This window comes from Bombina bombina, chromosome 2 (assembly GCF_027579735.1).
Source record: "Bombina bombina isolate aBomBom1 chromosome 2, aBomBom1.pri, whole genome shotgun sequence".
In the NCBI taxonomy this organism is placed as follows: Eukaryota; Metazoa; Chordata; class Amphibia; order Anura; family Bombinatoridae; genus Bombina; species Bombina bombina.
Genome location: NC_069500.1, coordinates 833,497,496 through 833,517,883, shown reverse-complemented (window position 1 = coordinate 833,517,883; position 20,388 = coordinate 833,497,496). Strand labels below are relative to the sequence as shown.

General features: G+C 39.5%; 1 protein-coding gene across 2 annotated transcripts; it reads left to right on the top strand.

Moving 5' to 3' along the window:
• Positions 1-405: 405 nt before the first annotated feature.
• Positions 406-19,145, top strand: ZBTB7A (zinc finger and BTB domain containing 7A). 2 transcript variants are annotated; one of them, XM_053703141.1, is made up of 3 exons: positions 406-529; positions 5,405-6,525; positions 14,443-19,145. In XM_053703141.1, the coding sequence occupies exons 2-3, from the start codon at positions 5,417-5,419 to the stop codon at positions 14,807-14,809; spliced, it is 1,476 nt and encodes a 491-aa protein (XP_053559116.1). In that variant the 5' UTR covers positions 406-529; positions 5,405-5,416; the 3' UTR covers positions 14,810-19,145. The 2 variants fall into 2 exon arrangements, with proteins under 2 accessions (XP_053559116.1, XP_053559115.1); XM_053703140.1 differs by lacking the exon at positions 406-529 and adding an exon at positions 1,618-2,014.
• Positions 19,146-20,388: the final 1,243 nt, after the last annotated feature.

The following is a 20,388-nucleotide window of genomic DNA, read 5'->3' as shown; positions in this document are numbered from 1 at the left end:
ACACTGACAGACGCTCACTGAGATAGCATGATAGCTGCAGATTACAGTGACAGGAATAGTGTGACAGCTAGAGGAGAACAGTGACATGCCTTGTGTGACAGCCACATGGACACAGTAAACACAGTGATAGAATGACACACACCAGTGTACACAGCAGAGTGTCAGATTATTATCTTCCTGTCACTTTACCCCCCCCCCCCCATACACACTCCTGTCCCCTTTCTCTCAGACGTGGCAAGCAGATCTCCCTCAGGGTGTGTATATGTTAGTGGTGGTGGTGGGGGTGTTATCTCTGAGACAGAGCTGTCTCTTTTCTCTTCCCCAATGTGTCAAACGCTGGGGGGGTTAACAAGGTGTCTGTGGTGTACAAAGGGGTAGCTTCTCCTTTAAGAGAAGGGAGTACCCCCTCGCGTCCTCACAGAAACCAGGAAGGGATCAGCAGAGCAGCAGCGACGAGGCTGTGCACACTACAGTTACAGCAGAGCAACGAAGGAGGGGGGGCTCCACAGATCTGCCTCCCAGCCAGCAGGTAGGCAACCATCTCACAGGAGCAGAGCCTTTACATGGCTCTTAGGAGACAGCATTGTAAGGGAGTATCACATGCATGATTAACCCTTTCATGACCTGCGTGGCCTGCAGCACATTTTTCTGCAATGTACTGCAGTGTCAGCTGGCATTGAAAGGGTTAATTCACAAACCCAAGTACAGGAACGCACTTTCTTCACCTAACTTTATTGACAGGCAACCAGCAAACACTATTTTTGGTAGACTGGTAAAATACAATTGTAAATTCACTGACAAATAATTAATTTGATGATAGGTTGAGTGGTGGGATGGAGGCATTTCAGTTTTGCTTAGTATCTGTTTATTATTGTTTCTGGTGGGTGACTGTTATCTCTCTCACTCCCTAGTTTTTCTGCATACGTTGATAGAGCCCAGTTGAGTGGGGGGTAATAAGGCCAGGGGGAAAGGAGGGGCAGATAAGGGAAATACTGGGTGGGGGGACAGATGGGGCTTGTAGTCCCCCCACCCATGGCAGGCTGCAGGTGGATGTGGCCCAGTGGACTGCCTTTCCCAGTGTGCAGTGCAGTGAGATGTTGAGCCAATTGGAGAAGAAGAGGGGTGGGGGGCGTGTGAGTGCTTTGCTTATTGTCCAATGGCAGCAGAGGATGGGCAGAGCTAGGCATAGTCACAAGCCCCAAATAAAAGTTCCTGTTTCTTGTGTGGCTGGTTAACCCTTGTTCTTCTGGTAGTGCCTGAAGAATATCACGCCACACCTGCAACGCTTTGCAAGACTTCACTGCTAGTGACTGAAGGGGCATGTTACTCAGGGTTAATGAAACATCTGTGTCACATAGTAACCCCCCCTGCTGCAAACAGAAGCTGCTGTCTCATGCTGGGACTCCTAACTCTCATGACAGCTTCGTGCTAAACCATATGTTAGTGTATTCTCTGCAGGGCAGTACTTTTCCTCTAGTACTCTGGTTACTTAAATATGCTAGAGTTCAGTATTATTTGGTAACTCATGCACCCATGTAATTTTCTCTGAAAGTGATCTATACTACATGAGGATTGTGATAGAAAAACTTTTAATACAAATATATATTTGTAATCTGTATATATACAGCTTTTGTATGAGGTGTATATCCCTCAGATGCTGTCAGCTGCCCCTCTAGATACTTGACCCTAACAATCCACAATATGCCAATTACTTCCTTATTCAATACCTGCACAAATCACTTTTCTGATATAGTGTGGGTTCAAAGTGCTCCATATGTAATAGCATTGTAGAAGAAGAATTCATATGAATCTGCTGTCCCCCTTCCAGCTGCATGCTCCAGGTCCCCCCCCCCCCTCCTGCGCGGGAAGCACAAGGCCCCACCTCAGTGTGGGTGGGTGGGGGGTGGCAGGGTGCCAGTCTGCCAGTGACTGTTCCGTGTGTGTGTCCGTGAGCTCAGAGCCTCCCTGCTGTGGGGAAGCAGCAAGGAGCAGCTGGACCCCGCTACAGATACAGGTGTGAGAGCAAGCGACAGGAGAGGGCTCTTGGACTTAGAGACAGGGGTGTCTGATTAAAATCATTGCCAGACTGATTGGCACGGTTATGTATGTGTTGAGAGTGGGAGGGGGAAGGGCTCTGTCCTAGGTCATATTTAGGCATACTGGCAGAACACAACATGAGGATAGTTATGCCAGAGCATGGAGTTATTCAGTGGTAGGGCATCTTTTACACTGGTAGGTTATGTTTATGTGAGTGACCAGTGAGAATGTCATACTGGCCCAAGTCATGTTGAGACTCAATGGCAGAACACTGTGTTTTTCTTTTTCCAGGTTATGCAGCAGACAGAATGTGTATTATCATTTTAGGAGTAGGGGAGCAGTTTGTTCCTTAGTAACATAGAAACCTCTTTAGTGATTATAGAGTGCAGCAAGTTTATGATCAGTGTAGGTAGGAGTCATTATACAGAGCAACATGGAGAGCAGGTGATTTTGTGGTGAACAATAAGCTATACATTTACCTGAGGTACAAAGTCGCAAAACCCACCTGATATGTATGTTTGTATCTTGTCCATATAAACTGCACTGTACAGAGCTTAGGCTCTAATTGATATCTTGTATAGCTATTCAGCATTATAATATGCCTTATTAGTGTATAGATACTTATCTTCATATACAATGCATTGTTTAGACATGATCATTGTGCTATGCAGTGTGTTAATAATAATTAGTGTATAGCTACCTCTTCATGATTATACTGTTACCCATCATAATTACACGGAGCAGTGGACTTTTCCAGTGTGTATATGCTAATATCATTAAATGGTTCTATATGTTATTATTTGGGTTGCCAGTGCATAATTATACAGTACTGCTGGTAACATCAGTGTATTGATACTCAGCATAGCTATATAGTGCGTCAAAGTTTATTACTTGTGTATATACAGTAGCTCTTTGATTTCATTGTATTATGCCATATGTTCAGTAATAGTTTATTTAAACATAAACCAGCATGTTTATTATCAGTATATAGATATATACTCTTCAACATTACACAGTGCAGTTTGCTCATTATCAATGTGTGTTCGATACTATATAGTCAGTGCATCATTATATGATCTAGTTAGTGTAAATATTATTAGTGTATAAAATATGGAGCATCATTATAAATAGCATTTAAATTGTTCTTTTTCTAAATTACTTAGACTTGAACAGATAGTAAACACCTTGTAATTACAAGACACTTCTGTTGTTTTTCTTTAGAATAACATATCAGCCAACTATACACATTCTTAAAATTAACATATTGAAGTTGTTTTTAAATAGCCAATGTCCACCAACCTCTTGCATTATTTGGAAGAGCCAACCTAGGCATCAATCTACAGACAACAAAGCTAGCCCTGTCATTATGTTGGTATAAAGTTCATTGTTTCCTTCTTAATACAAGGAGAGTCCACGACTTAATTCTTTACTGTTGGGAAATACTGAACCTGGCCACCAGGAGGAGGCAAAGACACCCCAGCCAAAGGCTTAAATACCTCTCCCACTTCCCCTATCCCCCAGTCATTCTTTGCCTTTCGTCACAGGAGAGCAGTGGCTTCCTCTTGGGCCTTTAAGAACGAGGCCTCTATGGATCAGATTTGTAAGGCGGCTACCTGGTCCTCCTTACATACTTTTTCTAAATTTTACAAGTTTGATGTTTTTGCTTCAGCTGAAGCAGCCTTCGGGAGAGAGGTTTTGCAGGCTGTGCTGCCCTCAGATTAGGGTCTGCCTCTCTTTTTGTCCCTTCCGGTTTCATTCAGTGTCCTCTAGAGCTTGGATATAAGTCTCCCAACAGTAAGGAATGAAGCCGTGGACTCTCCTTGTATTAAGAAGGAAAACATAAATTATGCTTACCAGATAATTTCCTTCTGTACAAGGAGAGTCCACGGCCACCGCCCGTGTTCTCCGATGGGCGGCTCCCTAAATTATTATTTTGTTCTGGCACCTTTTATACCCTGATATTTCTCCTACTGTTCCTTGTTCCCTTGGTAGAATAACTGGGGGATAGGGGAAGTGGGAAGAGGTATTTAAGCCTTTGGCTGGGGTGTCTTTGCCTCCTCCTGGTGGTAAGGTTCAGTATTTCCCAACAGTAAGGAATGAAGCCGTGGACTCTTCTTGTACAGAAGGAAATGAAATGATCTGGTAAGCATAATTTATGTTTTTGCAGTTCTTATCAGTTAAATACAATTAGGGAAATATATGTAGCAGGGTTAGCCTTGAAACATCTGCAGTGAGCATTTCCAGTTCTAAGAATTAGAACTGCCACCATTTTCAAAGTTAAATTACATGAAAAGGCTACAAAATAAATAATGAACATGTGTCTGAAAGTTGTGTTTGCCATGCATAACTAAAGTTTATATTATAATCTCAGTCAGATTACTGTCCCATTAAAAGTGAAGTGATCTTGAATTGTCCATTAAACTGGTTCTGTAAGCATTCTGTAAGAATTGTCCGATTTAGTGTTTACTGAAGAAGCTAGGGATTCTGGGTAGTTTAAAGCGATATGAAACACAAATATGTTATTTTGTGATTCAGACACAGCATACAATTTTTAAAAAGTTCCAATTTACTTCTGTTATGAAATTTGCTTTGTTCCCATGATAATCTGTGTTGAAGAGATACCTAGGTAGGTGTCTGTATCACTACATGGCAGAAACTAGTGCTGCCATTTAGTACTCTTGTCAATGGATAACATTGTATTCCTAAGCATATGTCCCTGCATCAACATAAGATACCAAAGGAACCAAGAAAAAAATGATAATAGAAGTAAATTAGAATGTTGTTTAAAATCACATGTTTTATCTGAATGATGAAAGAAACATTTTGGGTTTCATATCCCTTTATTAATACACACAGTGCATCATCATGTCTTAATTTCTGTCCACTGGTAAGCAGAGATTGTGTTAGCACAAACAAGGTGGCTTTTAAAGCATGGACTAGTCAGAAATGTGTTGGCATATTTTTATTTATTTTACTTCAGTTGCAGATACAAAAAGGATACCTCTAAGTGTTTCTCTAACTAGATGCATTATCTGCTCTGTCTGCCAGGGCTACTCTCTCAAGCTAGAACATTTCCACCTTTACTTGGCCCTTTGTTAGATTTGAGTTCTTGTTACACAGTGAGATAAAATATATTAATCCAGCTTTTACATATACTGTAGGGCTTCATCTATTTGCATGTCTATACTATTTAAATATCTGCTAAGGGAACGTACAATATCCATTTCCTTATCTTTAATATCTACCATATTATTTTTCTTCCTTTCACCATGTTAAATCTTTACTTTTTTTTCTCAGCTGTCACGCTTACTATATGTTGCTGCATTATAGTATTTCTTACAACAATTTTTTTGTTTTCTTCATATAGGGTCACAGCAGTATGGCAAGCACTGCCATTGATGGACCCATTGGCATCCCATTTCCAGACCATGGAAGTGACGTTCTATGTGCTCTCAATGGTCAACGGCAGAGAGGGGAACTCTGTGACGTCCTCCTCCTGTGCCAAGGCCAGGACTTCCCAGCTCATCGCTCAGTGCTTGCTGCTTGCAGTCGCTACTTCTGTCAACTCTTTACATCAGGTCCAGCCGTTGACCGACTGACTGTCTATCAGCTAGACTTTGTGACTGCTGAATCTCTGGCTGCCCTTCTGGATTTTGCCTACACAGCTACCCTGACGCTGAGCGCAGGGAATGTAGGAGAGATATTGGATGCCTCACGTCTGCTGGATATTAGCTCTGTCAGGGATGTGTGTGCTGATCTTCTGGATGGACCTTTCCTTGGCAATATGAACCCAGAAACTCTGGGGGATCCCCAAAATTTAGTGCGGGCACAAGAGTACCTGGAGTACTTTCAGAGCAAGGGACATTCACAGGAGTCAGGGAGTCCGTGGACTAATCGGTACCCTCTTGGTGAAGTGGAAACATCACTACCCAATGGGAATGATGTATACCATAATTCCCTACAAGGGAATGGGCCAGAGAGGCCACTTTTGGATGCTTGGCAAGTAAAAGAAGAGGAACAAACTTATGTACCTTCCCAAAATGGTCACTACAGAGTCCACCTGGAGGAAGAGGAGGAGGATGATGTGGTGGATTCAGGTGCTTCCCCTTTGTTAGAAGGAGTTGTGGGACACCCGGGTCTGGAGATGGACAGCCTTACTGCCAGTGCTCTTCTTCAGCAAATGATGAGTGTGGCAAAGCGGGAGGGGGGAGGGACAGAAGATGGGAATGAAGAGGGACTTATGGATTATTACTTGAAATATTTCCGCAATGGCCCCCCTGATGAAGAAGAAGAGGAAGGGGAAGAGGGGGCAGGGGTATTTGTGGGTTGGAACCAAAAAGTGGAGAAAAAGATGAGGGCCAAAGCTTTCCAAAAGTGCCCTATCTGTGAGAAAGTCATCCAGGGTGCGGGAAAATTGCCACGGCACATCCGCACCCACACTGGGGAGAAACCGTATGAGTGTGTCATCTGCAAAGTCCGGTTCACCAGGTAACAGGGGGTAAGGGGGTGGAAGGCACAGGATGAACCATCAGGCTCTCTGTGTAGTTAAAAAATACACCTGGTATATACAAACGAATACAGCTCACCTATCATCAGTCATTCTAGATTTTGGCATTACTTTATAATCATACATAAGAGAAGCACACTTAACTGAGGTCAAACAAAGCTAGACATATCTGCGTGTTCAATGGTTTGGTACTCACACAAGGTGCAGTCTCAATAAATGTCCTAACCAGTCTCACTGAACTATCTATTTTGGGAGTAACCCCTCCCATTTCATAATGCAGTACAGTAACATTCTAGCAAATATAAGATTAAGTTTTCTGTACACATTTTAATCAAACAATGATAAATTGTTATGCTAATAAAACAGACCAATGCATTAAGTAAAGCACTGAAATCTCAGCATTGGTGTAACAGCTTTGTCTACTTCCCCCTCAATTCTGGCAGAGAAAGTGGAAAAACCACCTCACCCAGAATACAGCTCTCACCCCTAACCCAGATAATACTGCACCAACCCTTCACTTAGTACATACATAACCTACCTGTCTCCTAAATACACACTGCACCCTCCCCTTACAGCATCCACCTACCTTTCATGTAGATACTTAACAAAATACACCTACCCCTCATCTAGATACATACAGCATCCACTTGCCTCTCATTTAGATTCATACAGAAGCTACCTACCCCTCATCTAGATACATACAGCATCCACCAACCTTTCATCTACTTATGTACAGAATCTACTTACCTCTCATCTAGACACATACAACATCCACTTACCTTTCATCTAGATACGTATAGAACCTACCTACCCTTTATCTAGATACATACAGCATCCACCTACATCTCATTTAGATACATACAGAACCTACCTGCCCCTTAGCTAGATATATACATCATACACCTACCTCACATCTAGATACGTACATAACCTACCTACCCCTCATCTAGATACATACAGCAACCACCTACCTTTCATCTACTTAAGTACAGAATCTACTTACCTCTCATCTAGACACATACAACATCCACTTACCTTTCATCTAGATACATATAGAACCTACCTACCCGTTATCTAGATACATACAGCATCCACCTACATCTCATTTAGATACATACAGAACCTACCTGCCCCTTAGCTAGATATATACAGCATACACCTACCTCACATCTAGATATGTACAGAACCTACCTCCCCCTTATCTATATACATACAGCATCCACATACCTCACATCTAGATATGTACAGAACCTACCTCCCCCTTATCTAGATACATACAGCATCCATCTACCTCACATCTAGATATGTACAGAACCTACCTCCCCCTTATCTAGATACATACAGCATCCACCTACCTCACATCTAGATATGTACTGAACCTATCTCCCCCTTATCTAAATACAGCATCCACCTACCTCACATCTAGATATGTACAGAACATACCTGCCCCTTATCTAGATACCACCAACCTCTAATCTCTAGATATGTACATAACCTACCTACCCCTCATCTAGATACTTACAGCAACCAACTACCTTTCATCTACATATGTACAAAATCTACTTACCTCTCATCTAGACACATACAACATCCACGTACCTTTCATCTAGATACGTATTGAACCTACCTACCCTTTATCTAGATACATACAGCATCCACCTACCTCACATCTATATACATACAGAACCTACCTGCCCCTTATCTAGATACATACAGCATCCACCTACCTCACATCTAGATATGTACAGAATCTACCCCCCCTTATCTAGATACATACAGCATCCACCTACCTAACATCTAGATATGTACAGAACCTACCCCCCTTATCTAGATACATACGGTATCCACCTATCTCACATCTAGATATGTACAGAACCTACCTGCACCTTATCTAGATACATACAGCATCCACCTACCTCACATCTAGATATGTACAGAACCTACCTGCCCCTTATCTAGATATATACAACATCCACCTACCTCACATCTAGATATGTACAGAACCTACCTCCCCCTTATCTAGATACATACAGCATCCATCTTCCTCACATCTAGCTGTGTACAGAGCCTACCCACCCCTCATTTAGATACATACATAATTCACCTATCCCTTATCTAAATACATACAGAACCTACCTCCCCCTTATCTACATACATACAGCATCCACCTACCTCACATCTAGATATGTACAGAACCTACCGACCTCTCATCTAGACACAAACAGAATACACCTACCTCTCATCTAGATACATATTATACACCTAGTTACTAGAACCCAGGCTTGCCTACATCTTGAATGTCCAGCCCTGAATCCTTAGCAACAGATTTAATTAATTGTTCCAAACTTACCTACCTTACTTTATTTTCACACCACCAGTGCCTAGTACGTATCTACATATTATGTCCCATGATTATGCTCGCCTATTACCTGCATACACATAACCAATGCTCACTTCTTACCTAGGGCCTGATGATCTAAGGCTATCCACTCATTTTGTCAGTACTGAGAGGTCCCTCAAACTATTTGATAAAGGCAAATTGTAACTTGAGAGCTGTTTATCTCACTATGCAGGTTCTGGATATGAAAGTGAGACACATACATTACAATTAACATTCAAATAAAGCCCTTATAGATTTTGTGGGATATATCTCCATGTCAGATAGTTTTTGATCCACTATCTTTTTCACAATGTCTTCTAATCGCAGCTGCCCTTACTTTAGCTATTTGCCATATATTCGATATATCAACAGGATATTTATATAAGGGATAATATCCCCTTAATCTTCACCTTAAAGGACCAGACTTACGAATCAAGGATTTAACAATTTTATTCACTAAACCTATACACACAGTTAAAATCTCCTATTTCTCCTAAAATACTAGTTAGCGCACCAGCTGATACAATGTATCTTCTAACTTGTAAAATTGCTTAAATTATATGTTTTCCAACTTTGAATAAAAAATAACGCACTCCACATTCACTCCTAATGTCAATCTTACAATCTCGCAATCACAATTAAACTACTCCTTAATAAGTAACACACAATATATAAAATCACTATAACATATAAAAAACAGTTTAGTATAGAAAATATGACCGACCAATAACAACTCTTTAGCAATAGTGGTGTTGTGTCTTTATACATCCACTTTATACCAGACTTTAAAGTGGTAGATCAATAGTTCTGTTGTCAATATCACAATGAGGGATTTTATATATATATATATATATATATATATATATATATATATATATATATATATATTTGTATTAATATTCTGCTTCCTCCTTTTAGTTTGATTTATAGGATCTGAACCTCCCTCTTTCACATACGTTATGTTCCACAGGTAGTATATTATTTTTTAATATAGGCTGGGATGCTTTCTTACCTCTCTGTCTTCCACCTTCGGGGTTGTGAGCATTCACTTTGTATTTACCGTTTTTTAATGCTCCTCCGTTCGGCTGTAGTGAGCCGTTATCGTCCGGGACTTTCACGCTGCTGTTATGCGTGTGACGTCACTCAGCCTCCAGCACTTCAATTTACTTGCGCAAGTAATTTATCTGTGCCTTCCTCCTCTGACCGTCCTCCCGCTCCCAAGTCAGGTTGACTCTGCACTTAAGTACCTTGTACGCAGAGTAAGCGACTTTCCTGCAAGCTTTATCGCTTTCTAACTGGTTCTTTTAGTTGCGGTGGTCTTGGCAGGATCTGTGAAATATCTTTGCAACTCTCAGTACCTCTTTACACAGTTCTACGCGTTTCACCCTCTAGTGGGGCTTTGTCTAGATACTGTGTGATGTTGTTGCTCTCTTTAAATACCCCGCTCTCCCAGCTGATTCCTTTACTCATTATTGAACTCATTACTAGAGGGTGAAACGCGTAGAACTGTGTAAAGAGGTACTGAGAGTTGCAAAGATATTTCACAGATCCTGCCAAGACCACCGCCACTAAAAGAACAAGTCAGAAAGCGATAAAGCCTGCAGGAAAGTCGCTTACTCTGCGTACAAGGTACTTAAGTGCAGAGTCGACCTGACTTGGGAGCGGGAGGACGGTCAGAGGAGAAAGAAACAAATTACTTGCGCAAGTAAATAGAAGTGCCGGAGGCTGAGTGACGTCACACGCATAACAGCAGCATGAAAGTCCCGGACGATAACGGCTCACTACAGCCGAACAGAGGAGCATTAAAAAACGGTAAATACAAAGTAAACGCTCACATCCCGAAGGTGGAAGAGAGAGAGGTAAGAAAGCCTCCCAGCCCATATTGAAAAATAATACACTACCTGTGGGACATAACGTATGTGAAAGAGGGAGGTTCAGATCCTATAAATAAAACTAAAAGGAGGAAGCAGAACATTAATACAAATATATATATATATATATTTATATATATATAATCCCTCATTGTGATATTGACAACGGGACTATTGATCTGCCACTTTAAAGTCTGGTATAAAGTGGATGTATAAAGACACAACACCACTATTGCTAAAGAGTTGTTATTGGTCGGTCATATTTTCTATACTAAACTGTTTTTTATATGTTATAGTGATTTTATATATTGTGTGTTACTTATTAAAGGGACAGTCTACCATAGAATTGTTATTGTTTTAAAAGATAGATAATCCCTTTATTACCCATTCCCCAGTTTTGCATAACCAACACAGTTATATTAATATACTTTTTACCTCTGTGATTACCTTGTATTTAGGAACCTTCTTCCAGCCCCCTGATCACATGACTGTGACTGTTTATTATCTATTGTCTTGCATTTAGCATTGTTTTGTGCTAAATCTTAAATAACCCCCTGTGCCTGAACACAGTGTTATCTATATGGCCCACGTGTACTTTCTGTCTCTTTGTGTTGAAAAGAGATTTAAAAAGCCTGTGATAAGAGGCAGCCCTCAAAGGCTTAGAAATTAGCATATGAGTTTACCTATGTTTAGTTTAAACTAAGAATGCCAAGAGAAAAAAGTAAATTTGATGATTAAAGTAAATTGGAAAGTTAAATAAAATTAAAAGTCCTATCTGAATAATGAAAGTTTAATTTATACTAGACTGTCCCTTTAAGGAGTAGTTTAATTTTGATTGTGAGATTGTAAGATTGACATTAGGAGTGAATGTGGAGTGCGTTATTTTTTATTCAAAGTTGGAAAACATATAATTTAAGCAATTATACAAGTTAGCAGATACATTGTATCAGCTGGTGAGCTAACTAGTATTTTAGGAGAAATAGGAGATTTTAACTGTGTGTATAGGTTTAGTGAATAAAATTGTTAAATCCTTGATTCGTAAGTCTGGTCCTTTTAAGGTGAAGATTAAAGGGACACTGAACCCAATTTTTTTCTATCGTGATTCAGATAGAGCATGCAATTTTAAGCAACTTTCTAATTTACTCCTATTATCAAATTATTTTCATTCTCTTGGTATTTTTATTTGAAATGCAAGAATGTAAGTTTAGATGCCGGCCCATTTTTGGTGAACACACTGTGTTGTTCTTGCTGATTGGTGGATAAATTCACCCACCGATAAACAAGTGCTTTCCATGGTTTTGAACCAAAAAAATAGCTTAGATGCCTTCTTTTTCAAATAAAGAAAGCAAGAGAATGAAGAAAAATTGACAATAGGAGTAAATTAGAAAGTTGTTTAAAATTGCTGCTCTATCTGAATCACGAAATAAAAAATTTGGGTTCAGTGTCCCTTTAAAAGGTTATTATCCCTTATATAAATACCCTGTTGATATATCGAATATATGGCAAATAGCTAAAGTAAGGGCAGCTGCGATTAGAAGACATTGTGAAAAAGATAGTGAATAAAAATTCCAAATATCTAAATTAACCCCACAGCTTTTAGCGCCATCTGTATTTTGTCTATTTTTTACTGTATTATTGACTACTTTTGAAGGAGGTAGTTATCTCTGATTGGCAAGGTGGGAATAGTATAGCGCTTTATTTCACACCTACTTTAGTTTTTGATCACCAGGCACTTACAGGCATACATCTTGCAACTACCTGTTTACAATCAGACATATGTTCAGTACTTGTAGCTTATTTACATGCACACAAAACACCTCCAGTGATCAGCCCTTTCCTACATATGTACTGTAAATATAAAACCTGTTTATATTTTCATTAATCCATTACTTACAGAAAAATAGCTTGCTCCCACCAATTTATCTATATTGTACATACATACATACACACACACAGTGGCAATGTGAAATAGCTGATGGGGGCGCTGTATTGCTTTTTAATATCTTCTGTTATGCAAAGCACAAATGAATTACATAATTTAACCAAAATGTATATAATGATAATTTTGCAATAAATATTAGCTAATTAGCAAATTTTAGTTTAATATTGGCTTACATTTAAGCAGGGTGCGCCATAAAATCAGCCCATTAATGTACCCATTAATAAGGCCCTGGGAAAACACTGATATATATATATGTGTGTGTGCGCATGTGTAAATGTGCAATATTCCACTAAGATTTTTAGATTTTACATACATAAAACACTCACTCCTTACATAGAGATGTTTACCATTTGTCTTTTACATTATTGACAGGCATCTAATGTCCCTCTTACCTATATACAAACCTAGTATACACCTCTTTGGTATATTTATATGTTTGGCTCCCACCCCTTACCTACAGATATAGATCCAGCATGCACCCAATAGTCACCAGTTACATAAAGATGTAACTCCACAACCCACCCTTTACCTGCAATCAGAGCCTATCTAAATTCACCCATTTCATACATACAATGCCCATTACTTGTTTATACAGACATACGTCCTGCACCAAAGCTATCTAAATATATACTGTGGCAGCCCTTTGGCTATGTACAATCTTACATTACCCAAAGATACAGTGGTCATTGGGGTTTGACAAATGTATGTAATACTATGGAGCTGTTCTAGAAACTCTGGCACCCGGTCTCCCAGAATTTACCAAGCCCTTGTCCCAAACCCTAATTTTATAACATATTTGCCTCATATTTATTTCTTATAACTGGGAAAAGGTAAAATCCTCCTCCTTGCCATATATATGTAGAGCAAAGATTACGCCATTCTTTCAGCCTCGGTATTAACAATTTGTCAGCCACACATAGAGCAGTATTAAACCATTGTGATCTGCATAGTGTTGTATTAACCCATTGTCTTCTGTATATAGGGAAGTGTAAATACATTGTCTGTGAAAATAATTAATCCCTTATACACCACTGGCCCTACCTATATTCACAGAATATACATTCCTTTCCTATATAACAAACATTATCTGTAGCTTTGCACAAAATGTTTGTGTGTAGATGACGCCTATTATATGTGTTGTACAACTTTTGTATACAATGACATGTCATGCTTTTATATATGCTTCACATGGGTCTGAAGCAGAAAGAGTTTCATGTGGGGGTTATAAGGGGGATGGGAGCTAGTAAACTCTGCCCCCTCCCCACAGTGCCACCTGCTGGGTGGACTTTTGGTCTTTGTCTGTGTTCTGATTTCAGTGCCAAGTAGCCGCTCCCATTAGCCTCTGCCAGCATGCTACATCCACACGAAAAACATGTACAGGCAGGACAAGGGCAATGAGCAAGGAATACGTAAGAAGAGGGGGAGAGAACACATAGGGAGGGACGGCAGTATGTGAGAATTAGGAGCTGCAGTAAGAGCAGAGAGCATATGGAGGGGTATTGCAGGCATATGAAGAAGACTTGATCCAACAGCAGTGAGATTGGCGGGTGGCCATCATAAATTCATACTGGGCCAGAACAAGCAATTTACAGAGAGAATGAGCAGATGTATACAGGAGTAAATATAAGATAGCGAGGTGTTGCACTGTTCTTGTACAGTTTATTTACACTGTTGATTTGTCTGAGTGGTGCCTCTCTCCCTGCAGGCAGGACAAGCTGAAGGTGCACATGCGGAAGCACACAGGGGAGAAGCCCTACCTGTGCCAGCAGTGTGGAGCGGCCTTTGCACACAACTACGACCTGAAAAACCACACACGTGTGCACACAGGGCTGCGCCCCTACCAGTGCCAGGCCTGCCACAAAACATTTGTGCGATCTGACCACCTGCACCGACATTTGAAAAAAGATGGCTGTAATGGAATCCCTTCTCGTCGAGGGAGAAAACCAAGAATTCGAGAAGGGGCTGCTCCTCTCCTTCCTCCACCTCCTCTTCACCCATCTCCAGGGAATGGCAATGGGCCCGGGGAAGCCCTTCAGGATGGTCAAGAGGTTGATGCAATAGATGCCTCCTAAATATAAACCAAAAATACTAGAAATCTCTAAATCTCTAAACCCATATAAATAAATATATATATATATAAAAATATATATATATTATATATATATAAAATATCAAAGTATATCACGGGGGTTACTGGCCTAATTAGCACCATCCTCCAAAGGGGAAGGGTTGGGAGTTCTACTTAGCACAGGGGACCGAAGAGGGGGACTGTGTCCCTCTAGGGGTAATCGGGTTGGTGGGAAATGTTTTTTTGGGTTTGTGTGTGAGACCAGGGGACGTGTGGAGACTTTTATGCGTGGGGGAAATGCACTAAAACAGAGAGCAGCAATTACACTGTAATGTCAAATGGATTACACTAAATTAATGTAAAACACACTTCCTTTGTACACTAATATACATGTGGATTACACATGGTTACTCAGTAATTAAATGTAATATGATTACTTACACTTTAAATACAACATGGGAGAAACCTACAACATCTGGAAATAGCACTCAGGAGTTAGACGTTTTTGTAGTGTAAATACATTCTGCACCAACCATCCATTTGTAACAAGAATCTTATGAGATGGGTGGAATTTCTTAAATACATTCCTTAAATATGGATACATTATTAAAGGGACATACAACTCTCAAAATTTCTTTTACACATATGAAAGAATTTGTACATGCTATAAAAAGGTTACAGTTAAATCTGTACAGTACAGTATATTTGTGTAGTATTGGTCAAAACTCTCATAGCTTCATTGCTGGTCAGTAACACACGTCCCCTAGCATAAATAAAGAAACATTTATTTATTTTTTTCTTAAAAAAATGTAAATGGTTCTGTTTAATGTCCCTTCAATAAACACATCTTACATTAGCCTTACTAACAGAAGATTTATTATTGTTATACATAGCCTGCAGTTTATAGTGTTGTACTGATATCCTACAGTCAGTGTAGTGACCAATTCACACAGTGTGAGTATGTTTTTTAGCATTAGTTTAGTAACATGAATAGTGCATTACACATTAATTGCAGCTATGTGTGTTTACTGGTGTAAGTACATATAAACGCATACAAACACTATGTAGTTATATATCTTCTCATAATACATTTTTAGCACAGGCATTCTACAGTAGTACTGCAGCTACAAATAATAAAAACACTGTATAGTTACAAAATTAGATTTTTTTTTTATCAACAGTTACCTAAAAATGTCAGTATTCTGCCGGGTTTTTAATTTATATTAGTATATTATTAGTATATTGGTTGGCCTTATGCATAATCACTGAATGTATTTACTGTATTTGCCGTCAAAGCATTAGATCGAAGGCTCTTCCAAGTATCTACTACACTTTAGTATTTTCTTTTTTTTTCTATTCCTTTTTCTAAATTACCTCGTTATCAGCTATTCACTCATTTCAAATCATGGCCTCTTGTTTTATTATTCCTCTATGTATCTCTTAAATTAATTCACCCATAGAGGATATTTACTAATATGTAACCCATGAATATTGTATGTTACATTTTTAAATGTTTATAGAGCCTGTTATATAGTTATATTCCGCCTATTACAATGTATTTCTGGACATTATAGATACTATCAAAAATGCTGCAACTATACAGATTTTAATTTCTGTATAATTGAGAAAATGGATATTGTAGTTTGTAAATTATTTAATTAATTACAGTCAATTAACAGTGTTTCCCAAACTGTTGCTGGCAACACTACTATTCTTCTAAATTGCTCCAGATATTTTGTATTTTAAAGCTAATATTACTTTAAGTAGCCTGGAATTAGTAAGTAAGGCTTGCCTGATCAGGTATGCAGAAGTAGTATTTAAAGCAAAGTAAAATCTTATTTATAAGGATGTAATTGGCTTTCTCTACTAAACTGCCTCTACAGTTCTAAAAACTCACATAGTTCCTCTTCATATTCATCCAAACACCTCCATCTTTAGGGTCACTCATTTTTTGAATGTGCATCACTATAGTTACAACATAATAATGAGAAGCTTTCATGTCTACTGGAGTATTACAAACTAGTTATAGTGCTAATTTGTTATAGCATCATAATAACAGTGTAATAGCTGCTCCTCTGACCTGCAGAGTAAAGACAGTCCTGATATTGTGTTCCCTTTTGATGCCTTGTCAGTGAAATAGTAGTGAGTTGTGGTAGCTGTTAACCCTTGCAATGCCACTGAAAAGCTGCCAGAAAAAAAAAATGTCATAGAATCTCACTTGACAGTAACATCTACCACTACCAATATGTTTTAGACACTTTGGAACTGTGGCTCTCAAGGGTGCCATTTTTAAAAACAACCACAAGGCGGCGGCATAATTGCATTTTTATTATTTTTGAAAATCCTGTAATGGTAAAGTTGGTATTATTACCATTTAGGTCTGCAAGGGTTAACACAATTAGCAATAAGGGGTGGTTTGGGAAGAAGATATAGCACTTCTTTTTTTTTTTTTTTTTTTTTTTTTACCAGAAAATGAATATTTTCTGTAAATTATATATATATATATTTTTTAACTTCTCGGCTGCAAAATAGAGAAATGATCCTGTTAATAGCAACATGTTGCAGCTGTTAGGAGACGATTGGCCACTGAGTACAGTGACAATGAGTATAATTGGCATCCTGCAAGAGCTGGTACTGCTACCAGATTCAGTGCTGCACATGAGCAAATGTTATGTATGTTGCATGTGTTTTTAGATAAGCATACAATGAATTCTAAAACCGCTCTGGCAAGTAGATGGGAAGGTGAAAAAGCTGAAAGCTTGCACAGAAACATTCATCACCACCATTCATCTTAGAAAAGAGGGAGCGAAGCACCTTATTAGTGAATTAAATTCCCTGTGATGTTTACATGTTTTTGGGGAATGAGACTGTCACGTTTTTGCACATTTGGGTCTCTGTTCTGGGAGTTAAGGAGGGTGATGCTAATTAGGTCATGTGACTTCCCCAGAGCCCTCACAGCTGATTGCACTTGTAAAGAAGCTTGAATTTTAGACAGGAATTTTATTTTATGTTTGTAATTTTTTTCTCTCCTTTTTAATGTTATTTTGATGTGTTGGTATAACATTGCTGGGGACACGGGAGACCCCTTCTACACTGCAAAAGACCTCCTTCCTTCACCTGCAGATTATTGGAAAACAAATAGCGGTAGGTTTCCCTCCCTCAAATTTCCAGGACAGGCCCAGACAGTGCTGGTTTCTAGCTAATTTAAAGTGACCAGACTGCAGGCATTTAAACCAGACTCAGAATTAGTTTTTATTTTTCTAACGCCTACTACTTTGCAGGTTTATCAAGACAGGCTGAAGTAGTGCTGGTTTCTTTCAAATATGGCACAGTCTTCTAACTAGATACTCAGGAGAGAATACTGTTGCCTGACTTCATATTATCGGAACAGGCTTAGCCAGGACTGGTCTCCATGTGTTATAGTCTGACTCATAACTGCAGATTATTAGGGAAAGCACAGACCATGTTGGGCATGTATATGATATAGGGTGAAATGCCGGTTATGGGGACAGATACTGTGTTTGATTTCTATCTAATATTGCATGACATCATGTTAGCAAAACATACTTGGCCAGCACTGGTGTCTATTCTAGGATGATCAGCAAACTACAGATTATCGGAAAAGGTACTGATGGTGTAGGATTTTATATGCTATAGGGTGACCTTTGAACTTGCAGATTGTGCTGAGCTTTTAGCAACTTTAACATGACACCTTGACGTGCTTAGACAATGTTGGTTTTCTGTCTAATAAATGATTGTATTGTGATTTCCAAATAGGCCGACACAGTACTGGATTAGTATTTAAGGCAATGTGACTTCCTCACTGCACATTAACAGGACAGGCTCAGATGGTGCTGAGTTTACATCCTATGTAGTGTGGTCTCATGACTGCAGACTGTCAGGACAGGTTAACAGTGCAGGGTTCTCTGTAATATAGGGAGATCTTCTGGCTGTAAAATAATAACTAATGCAGCTAATTAAAAGAACATAAAAAACATCATGGAGTTTTCAGTTCTGTCCCCTTTACACTGTACATTCCACAATATTAATTACAGTAGCTGAATGGGACACTCCATGTCTCTATAAAGCTGCTCAGCACTTTAATGTCATTGTCAGGGGGACAAGTAATTGGATGCTTTTTATGATTGACTCCTCTGTGCTCTTGCAGTATAGGGGTTAACCCTTTGCAGTGTAAGTCCCTCTGCCCTCATTCATTCCAGCAGGTGGAGTGTTAGCTCTTGGGGCCAGCTATTTTCTTGTCTACCAATCCTGGCACTGTCAGGTAACTGCATATGCAAAATCTCATGTTCTCCTGTAAATAAATCAGGTCTTTGAGACTCCTTGTGTCTGATCTTTCACTGAATCATGGGCGTAACTACAATGGTCTCCACGGCTACCGGCCCAGTCCTTTAAGGGGGCCTACTGCTGCTCAAGCAGAATCAGATTTTAGAGCAGCTTGCTATGGGGCTTCAGTTTTTCTAGTCACCTCTAGAGGTCGCTAAACTTGTGGTGACTAAGAAATAGATTAAGATCCAACAGTGATTTTACAAATTCTGATATTTTGAAAGTTTCTGTGTTACTTTAACAAATTAGGATCATACTTTGTATATTTTTGTCTATCTTTTATAACTTACATTGCACTTAGTATTTCTTCTATAAGATATGACGAGCCCACGGATTTCATCCTTACTTGTGGGATTTATCCTCCTGCTAACAGGAAGTGGCAAAGAGCACCACAGCAGAGCTGTATATATTGGAGAACTGAAGAGAATCCGGCTAACCATCCGATAACACCACCAACTTGAAGAATAGGTATGTTTAAGAAAAAATATATTTATTTCAAAAAGGTACCTAGAAGTGCTAAAATCAAAGGACATACAGAAAAAAAGCCCCAAACGGAGCGTATCCGAGTGGTTACAGGACAGAGAATAACATACGCGTTTCGTTAGGGACTTCCTCACTTGTTCACTTGTTCACTTCTTCTCTGTCCTGTAACCACTCGGATACGCTCCGTTTGGGGCTTTTTTTCTGTATGCCCTTTGATTTTAGCACTTCTATGTACCTTTTTGAAATAAATATATTTTCTCTTGCAAGGTGTATCCAGTCCACGGATTCATCCTTACTTGTGGGATATTCTCATTCCCTACAGGAAGTGGCAAAGAGAGCACACAGCCGAGCTGTCCATATAGCTCCCCCCCTAGCTCCACCCCCCAGTCATTCTCTTTGCCGCTCTAGCAGTAGGGCATCTCCGCGGGAGGGTAAAGTGAATGTGGTGTTAGATTTGTTTCTAATAAGAATATTAACCAGGAAATCATTGTTTCTTCCCTGTGTCCTAATCCAGCTTCTAAGAAGGAACGGCTATTACACAATCTTGATGTGGTTCATGCTTTGAAATTCTATTTACAAGCAACTAAATATTTCAGACAAACATCATCCTTGTTTGTCGTTTATTCTGGTAAGAGGAGAGGTCAGAAAGCGATTGCTACCTCTCCTTCTGGCTGAAAAGCATCATCCGATTGGCTTATGAGACTGCTGGGCAGCAGCCTCCTGAACGAATTACAGCTCATTCCACCAGAGCTGTGG

Excerpts from the sequence above, each read along its gene's own strand:
- ZBTB7A (XM_053703140.1), top strand. The coding sequence starts at position 1,805 with ATGAATCTGCTGTCCCCCTTCCAGCTGCATGCTCCAGGTCCCCCCCCC. Across the intron at positions 2,015-5,404 it reads GGACCCCGCTACAGATACAG|GGTCACAGCAGTATGGCAAG; the intron begins GTGTGAGAGCAA and ends TTCTTCATATAG. Across the intron at positions 6,526-14,442 it reads TGCAAAGTCCGGTTCACCAG|GCAGGACAAGCTGAAGGTGC; the intron begins GTAACAGGGGGT and ends CTCTCCCTGCAG.